This window comes from Dipodomys ordii, unplaced genomic scaffold, assembly GCF_000151885.1.
Source record: "Dipodomys ordii isolate 6190 unplaced genomic scaffold, Dord_2.0 Scaffold164, whole genome shotgun sequence".
NCBI lineage: Eukaryota > Metazoa > Chordata > Mammalia > Rodentia > Heteromyidae > Dipodomys > Dipodomys ordii.
In genome coordinates, this window is record NW_012267380.1 from 2,628,943 (window position 1) to 2,637,257 (window position 8,315).

Below are 8,315 nucleotides of genomic sequence, written 5' to 3' on the forward strand. Positions count from 1 at the left end.
CCAAAAAAAAAAAAAAAAATAGCCATCAGAGAAACGCTTCGACAGCCCTTTTCCTAATGAACCTTCTGTGTACCAGTATTTGTTAGTATCTGAAAGTATTAGTTTGATCTTTCAATAAATGTAAGAACAGCATCTAAGAGGCACTCAGTGTTAAAAGCACTTGCCTTGCACACATAGGGCCCTGCATTAAATCCCCAGAATGACAAATAAAAACTTTTATAAAATTCATGGGGAATGTGATATGTCTGTGTTTGGGCTTCTCAGGCACCTTTCTATCATTCCTCAGGTTTCTACCCATCACGTGCTTAAGATGGAACTGAGAGGCCTTCAGCTCTGATAGTGATGCCTGCACCAAAGTGCTGATGAGGAGCACTATTCTACACAATGTCCACAAGAGGGCAGGAGAGCCCTCCACACAACAGCACTACATGTTTTAGAACTCGAATTTGTGTTAGCCTTGCTTGGGACTCTTCCTGGAAAGCACTAAATAGCATGTCCTTCCTAACAAAGGGGCAGTGACATCTAGATACAATTACAGAGAGGAGGCGCTTTCAGCAACACACCCCAAGTGCACACCATCTACCTTCAACACTAATGACACAATCACACACTTCCTTGTCTGTCAACCCCCACCACTGCTGCCCTCTGCTGTCCTTGGAGCCTGGTCCCACAGCCATGCTAATACAGAGCTCCTGGGACCTGCTGCTGACAAGACTCTGCTGACAACAACTGCTGATGACAAGAACAGCCAGCCATACTTCCAATCAACCCACCTACCATACCAGAAAAGAATGTATGAGGGGGAAAAATCAGATAGCAGGAACGAAGAAGTCAAAGGCTAAGTCCATTCACTGCTAAATGACTCCTTTCAGGAATTTCCTTAAAATGTCAAAAGCCAACGCTTGAGCATCATTTAGGTTCTCACCTTTGCTGTGCCAGTCTGAGAGCCATAGAAAATCTTCACTCCAGACACAAAGACCTGCTTCTTTTGAAGAGAGATCGAACCTTTCATCATCAAATCCTGAGTTCCTTTTGGAATACATTTCTCCTGTGAGTTCTTGGCCTTGAAGAGAAACAATTGCAAAGAATCCATCAAGTCTTTTCCTAACTCCAGTAGGATGAACAGCAGCAAACTCTGTCCTAGCTTATCATTCTCTTAATCTTGCTTATTAGACACTTCAAAAGCTAACCCTGCTGTCTAATTCTATCATTTAAAGGCAGGATCCCCATTTTTAAAGACTACATGATCTATCACCACTCCCTCCAAGGTCAAAATGTACAGTCTTCCTCTGGTATCCAAGGAGATACTGGTTTAAGGACTCATACATGAACCACAAAGCATACCCCACACACACTATACAGCACACATCCACCACACCACACATGCCATCACCCTTGACAATACCAAAGCTGCAAGGATAATCATATCCTTTTTTTTTTTTTAATCACAGGTTCTTATGTTGTCCAAGCTGGTATGTCCTACCACACTCAGCTCCATGAGGGTTTTGCAGAGAACTTCTTCCCATATACTTTAAATCACCTGCAGATGACTTACTAAATACTAATGCAATGCAAATGCTATGTAGTTTCTCTACTGCTGTTTTTATGGAACAATGACACAAAAAAGTCTGCACATGTCCAGTAGAGCAATTTGGTCAACTCCCAACCCAAAGAACATGATTTTCAATCTGCAGTTGTCCCAGGGCATGAAGTATTAAGTGTAGATATTTTCATAAGTGATGTGTTTTAGCAAAGTAACAATAGGAGTTTATTCTCTGCTCCTTTAATTAGTGGAAAGAGGGCTGGTAAGGTGGCTCAGTGGTAGAGTGCTTGCCTTGCATGCATGAGGCCCCGGGTTCGATTCCTCAGTACCACAGAAGCAGAAAAAGCCATATGTGGCGCTGTGGCTCAAGTGGTAGAGTGCTAGCCTTGAGCTGAAGAGCTGAGGGACAGAGCCCAGGCCCAGAGTTTAAGCCCCACAACTGACAAAAAAATAATTGTGGAAAGAGAAGATGATTGCCTATTTTAGAAGCAAATGAGTTTGCTTTTCTCATAAAAGCCAAGTTTGGCATTGGGAAAGGTGGGTGAGAATGTTGAAAAGAGTAAACTTGATCAAAATGTACTGAATTCATTAACTCTCTTGTTAATGGCAACTACTTTGTACAACTACTTAAAAGATAATTTTTAAGCCCGTTTTTTCAGTACAAAAATCTTCCTGACATAGCTTATAAAAACGTAAGAGGGCTGCAGGCTTGGCTCAAGAGACATACTACTTGCCTAGCAAGAGACCCAGAGTCCAAATCCCAGTAAGGCCAAATAATAAAGAAACAAATAAATAAAGGCATCTTTCAATCTAGAGACCAACCATAACATGATTTAAGGTTCCTTTTAGGTTTCTGTATTTTTCTGAGAACCCTGAAAAATCTTCACTCTAAACTTCATTAAAATCTGATACCTAAATTCTCTACTTAAAAAGAAAAGTACACAATATACCTGCTTCTTGAGGATAATCTGGACACAAATCCAAAGGCTAATGCCCAAAGCAAAGCCCAAGTAAATGTAAAAGCGGTTTATCCACAATGATAGCAAAGGTGAAGTGAGGTCCCACACATCCACAGATGAATCTAAAATGATACACATGTGAAACTTCAATTAAGGCTACACACACAAAGATGTCCACTCTTCCTTTTATTTAGAAATCATTTTCCACAATCCATCTGGAAACTTTTTTTAAGTGAACTTGAAAGTAGAAGGAAAGTAAAAGAAAAGTTTCACCAAGTTAAGATGGGCCCCAAAGGAGTCCATAAAACTATATATATATATATATATATATATATATATGTAAAAATGATGTACTACAATGTGATATGATCAAAAGGTATCATAATGACTACGCTAACGCCTATAATCCTAGCGTGTCAGGAGGCTGAGATCTGAGGATCACAGTTAAAAGTCACAACAGGTAGAAAAAGTGAGACTCTTACTTCCAATTAACCAAGAAAAGTCAGAAGTGGAGCTGTGGCTCAGGTAGTAGAGCCCCAGCCTTCAGAAAAAAAATTAAAAAATCAAGGACTATGCCATGAGTTCAAAACCTAAGTACTGGCACAAAACTGTACTTCCATTTAGACATAAGCACTTGGAAGAGAAGGTGCATAAACTGAGAAGATGCCATGTGGAAGGAAATGTTTTGCTTTCTTACGCTTGTTCCAACAAGTAAACGTAAATGAAGGGCATTTCCTTTTGCCCAATTATAGTTCTAATGACTCAAGGCTACTTTCAAAGGGCTCTCAAATAACTGATATTGTGTTCATATTTTTTAGTTGCTTGTTTTTGTTGTTTGATTTTTGTGATTGCTTTTGAGACAGGATTTGGCCATGTAGCCCAGGCTGATCTCAAACCCATTCTCCTGGCTCAGCCTCCTGTTTGCTAAGATTACAGAAGTAAGCCACCACACACAGCCCAGGGCCCATTTTTAGAAAGGAAGATATTGAAAGGACCTGCCCTCAACTGTTGGACCTGAGAGAAATTTCATAAACCAAGGCAGCGGGGTATAGCTCAGTGGTAGAGTACATGCTTAGCATATGAACCCTGGGTTTAATCCCCAGCAACTCCAGCTGAAACGCTGCATTTATTCTGGTATAAAAGAAGAAACAAAGGGGGAGCATTTGTTGTTCCCATTGTTACATGTCCTGTTAAGCGGCAAAAGTCAGATTAGAGAGGCATGGCTCATGTGGGAGAGCAACAGCCAAGAACACCAAGTGGAGCTTCCAGGTCTCCACATGCTAGGGTGAGAAGCAGCGTGGGCCCTCTCTCTTCCCTTTCCTGGGGGCTAAGATTGTCATCCTATCACACCCGCCACGTCCAGTCCACCTCCCTCCCCACATCGCACCCATGTCCTCATATGCGCTCATAGGTCACCCACGTCCTCACTCAGCACACACAGCCCACCACGTCCACACACACGGCCCACCACGTCCTCACGCACAGCCCACCACGTCCTCACGCAAGTCCCCACACGGCCCACCACGTCCTCAAACCGCCTCACTCCTCACACGGCCCCGGCCGCGCGGCTGCACAAACGCCGGCTCGCTACGGAAGCCCGGAAAGGGCGCCGGCGCCCTCCGCCCAGCCCCGCCGCTGACTCCTCACCCATCCTCCTCAGAGCCCGAGCCCTAAGCGCCGGAGGAACGGACTCTCGGACCTCCGCACGCGCGGGCACCGGGAGGCAGCCCTCTCTAGCCGTACGGGAGCTCACAGAGCCGGGAAGCCATGCCACCCGCGGAGCCTCCGGATTGGCCGGAGGAGCAGGGGGCGGGTACGGAGCGAACGCCCGCCGCCCGCAGACAGGAAGCCGAGTTCTCCCTTCCCGCTGATTGGCTTAGAGTGGACAGAGGGCGGGCACCAAGCAAACTCCAGCATTGGAGGGCAGGAAGCCAGAGTTCCCTCCGACCTGGTGATTGGTTTAGAGGGGGAAGGAGGCGGAAACCAAGAGAGTGCTAGCTCGGGAGGACAGGAAGCCGGATCCTGCTAACGGGGGGTCCGGCACAGAAGGAAGCGCCGCCCAGAGCTGCGAGCGCGAGAGCCTAAGCGCTCCAGATCCTGCCTGAATTGGTTTAGAGGGAAAAGGGGCGTGCCAGAGGGAAGTACCAGCCACCGCACCTAGCGACCTAGACGGTACTTCCGGCTCCGCGTGCATTGGGCGAGTGGGAAGAGGCGGGTCCGGAAGAAACTGTCAAGAAGTGAGTGGCCTGGGAAAAAAAATTTTCAGTTGTCTAGAAAAGCAAAACCGTGTTCACAAGCCGAGCGCGGGTGGTCACGCCTGTAATCCTAGCTACCCAGCAAGAGGAGACCTGAGGATTGAGGTTCAAATCCAGCCCAGTCAGTAAAGTCCATTAGACTTTTATTTCCAATAAACTACCCAAAAACGGTGGAAGTGGAGCTGCGGCTCAAGTAGTACAGTGCGAGCCTGAGCAAAAGAAGCTCGGGAACAGTGTGCAGGGCCTGAGATCAAGCCCAGGACCAGCACGTACGCGGACAGGAGAATGAAACCGAGATGGACGCGTTGCTAATTATTAAAGCCAAGATGCTTATCATTGTTGAATTGTTGGAGCAGTGTCGCTATGAAGCCCAAGCTGGCCTCGAACTTGCCATCCTCCCGCCTCCGCTTCCCCAGTACTGATGTCGGAAGAGCTAATGTTTTCATTTTCCTCAGCGAAGGTCAGAGTGGGCGTGGCCGCTGGGCTCTGCGTTCCGGAATCGCACGCCAGCGCACGCCCAGCTCCCGGAGAACGGAAGTTACGTAAGGAAGGGCGCCGCCTTCCGGAGCGCAGGAAGATGCGTCGCGCGGAAATCGTGCCACGGACGCCTGCGCAGAAGGCGGGCCGGGCGGGCCGGGCGTTGCCGATGCGCGTGCCGGGTCGTTAGGTCGGGCGGCCCGGGCGGCGCCAGTCCGCTCCGTCCTGCGTGCTGCCACCATGTCCATCTTCACCCCCACCAACCAGATCCGCCTAACCAACGTGGCAGTGGTGCGCGTGAAACGGGGCGGGAAGCGCTTCGAAATCGCCTGCTACAAGAACAAGGTGGTCGGCTGGCGGAGCGGCGTGTGAGTGAGCGGGCCGGGCGGAGGGCCGGGGGAGAGGCGGGGAAGGGGGCCGGGAGGGAGGCGGGTCAAGGGGGGACGGAGGAAGCGGGAAGGGGGCCGGGCGAGGGGGACGAAGGGAGGAGGCCCGACAGGGGAAATGGACGTCGCGCTCCTACTGGAGGCAAAAGGAGGCTGGGCCCAGGCCCGCGCTGCCTTCTCGTTAGGCTCGGGTCGCCCGTTTTGAGTTGTTTTGTTGGTGTCCTAAAAACGACAGCCCAGAAACCCCATTAACCGTGGCCATTTCCTGAAATAATGGTAAAGACTTGGATAGCCCGACCCCTAATAGCGTCGGTCTGGACCTCACTGCCCGGGCCCCGCCCAGCCCGTTTTTCCGGTTAGTCCCTCCCCAATGAGTAAGTGAGGAGTCTGAAAAGTTCCCCGTGGGCCCCGCCTCACGGAGGAGGAGTTCTCGCCGCCGCTGGCCTTCCTTCCGTGCCAGTGCCCGCTTGTACCTACACGTGAAGTATATTTCCAAGGGTGTTATGCTCACGGGCTCTCTCCTGCCCCCCAAGGGAAAAAGATCTCGACGAAGTCCTGCAGACCCACTCAGTGTTTGTCAACGTTTCTAAAGGTCAGGTTGCAAAGAAGGAAGACCTCATCAGTGCTTTTGGAACGGATGACCAAACTGAAATCTGTAAACAAGTAGGTTCTGCTACTTAGTTTCTTATTCTTAGTGCACACAGACCCTTACCATGCTGGTACCTGGAATCAATAATAGAGATGGGACAAAACCTCCAGAAATTAACATTTAAAATTCTACTTCAATTTGCCCAGTTACATATTTACCTTCTCCCCCGGCCAGTTTTTCTGTTGTCTTTTGGTTGGTTGGGTGTGTATGTGTGTTGGTACTGCAGCTTGAACTTGTTGTGTTTTGGTTGGTTGGGTATGTGTATGCTCGCGTGTGTGTGCGCGCGTGCGTGCGCATGCCAGCGCATCTGTGTGTTGGTACTGCAGCTTGAACTCAGAGCCTCAACCTTTCACTCCACTTTTTCACTCAAGGCTGGCATTCTTCCACTTGAGCCATACCTCCACTAAATGCTTTTTGCTGGTCAACTGGAGATGAATCTCTTCTCTTGGTTTCATTTGGCCTGAAAAGACGATTCTCAGATACCAGCTTTCTGAGTAGCTGATTATAGGTGTGAGCCACTGGTGCCAGCTTACTCATTTCTGTAATTACCTAACAAATAGATAATTTTCTTCAATCTCGGGTGGGTGTTTTGTAGATTTTAACTAAAGGAGAGGTTCAAGTGTCAGATAAAGAAAGGCACACGCAGCTGGAGCAGATGTTTAGGGACATTGCAACCATTGTGGCAGACAAGTGCGTGAACCCAGAAACAAAGAGGCCATACACTGTCATCCTTATCGAGAGAGCCATGAAAGATATCCACTATTCAGTCAAACCCAACAAAAGTACAAAACAACAGGTGAGTGATTCTTAACATAATCAAAACTTATGTCTGTGGAAACCATTAAATTAATGGGTCTGCATGAAAGCAAGTAATAAGTTTGGGGAGGGAGCACCAGGGATTGGGGTTGTGAAGAGTATTTTTTAAACAAAAATACACATAGGACTCTCCTCTTCCCATCCACATCAAACTTTTTTTCCCCCTCCAGTCCTGAGGCTTGAACCCAGGGCTTGGGTGCTGTCCCTGAGCTTCTTTTGCTCAAGCCCAGCACTCTACCACTTAAGCCACAACACTACCTACAGCTTTTTCCATTTATGTGGTACTGAAGAATCAAACCCAGGGCTTTATGCATACTAGGCAAGCACTCTACCACTAAGCCACATTCCTAGCCCCTGCATCAAATCTTTTAACTCTTTAAATTTTCCTAAATGTAGTTTATACACTGTCAAATTGGATGCAGGTGCCTGTAATGACAGTGTTGGAGAGGCAGGGCCAGGCTGGGCTACACAGCTACTCTGCTCAAACATGAAACAAAACAAAGCCATCTTTTTACAGTGTGAAACTCAGTTGTAGAGCCACTGACCTTTGAAACCTCCACCCCTCACAGTCGTTACCTGTTTGCACACACACATTGCACATAAATGCACATGAACACACACACCATGCACAAGCCCCTGGCAAGCACTCTTCTGTGTTCTGTCTCTGGATGAGTCCAATGAGAACATTTCAGTAGTAAAAGTAGAAGGTTTGTGGCCTGTGCAGTAACCCGAGTCACCACTGCATTATGCAGTGGCCCCATCATAGGAAAATACTGTTTCTTTCATCAGATGACATTGGGTGGTTTTCAGTTGTCAGTTGTTAGGAATATACTGCCATGAGATTCACTGTAAGTGTTGGGATGCGTTTTAATTTCTCACTTCACTTTTTTTTTTCTTTTTTTGGGGGGCCTGGTTGTGGGGCCTGAGCTCTTGGCCTGGGCGCTGTCCCTCAGCTCTTCAGCTCAGGGCTAGCACTATACCGCTTGACCCACAGTGCCACTTCCGGCTTCTTTTTGCTTATGTGGTGCTAAGGAATTGAACCCAGGGCCTCATGCATGCAAGGAAAGCATTCTACACTGAGCCACCTTCCCAGCCCCTCTCACTTCACTTTCTAGGGCTTCCCAACCAGGAGTCCAATGTCCCCACACTCTAAGCAATGTGGGAATCATCTCCCTTTGTGTTAGAACCATCAAGTGGTGTCTCACGGTTTCCATTTCTTTTTTTTTTTTT

At 47.9% G+C, this 8,315-nt stretch overlaps 2 protein-coding genes across 2 annotated transcripts in view; one reads left to right on the forward strand and one right to left on the reverse strand.

The window, feature by feature from the left end:
* Positions 1 to 4,284, reverse strand: part of LOC105998465 (S-adenosyl-L-methionine-dependent tRNA 4-demethylwyosine synthase-like) — an 83,099-nt gene extending 78,815 nt beyond the window's left edge. The window contains exons 1-3 of the mRNA XM_013033174.1: positions 4,150 to 4,284; positions 2,494 to 2,624; positions 926 to 1,063 (exon numbers count right to left, since the gene is read on the reverse strand). Of these exons, the coding sequence (XP_012888628.1) occupies positions 926 to 1,063; positions 2,494 to 2,624; positions 4,150 to 4,153 (273 nt within the window). The 5' untranslated portion in view covers positions 4,154 to 4,284. The remainder of the gene's footprint in view (positions 1 to 925; positions 1,064 to 2,493; positions 2,625 to 4,149) is intronic.
* A 1,073-nt stretch (positions 4,285 to 5,357) lies between these two features.
* The window catches only part of Sbds (Shwachman-Bodian-Diamond syndrome), a 6,889-nt gene continuing 3,931 nt past the window's right edge, over positions 5,358 to 8,315 (forward strand). Inside the window, exons 1-3 of the mRNA XM_013033211.1 lie at positions 5,358 to 5,602; positions 6,154 to 6,283; positions 6,865 to 7,065. Of these exons, the coding sequence (XP_012888665.1) occupies positions 5,475 to 5,602; positions 6,154 to 6,283; positions 6,865 to 7,065 (459 nt within the window). The 5' untranslated portion in view covers positions 5,358 to 5,474. The remainder of the gene's footprint in view (positions 5,603 to 6,153; positions 6,284 to 6,864; positions 7,066 to 8,315) is intronic.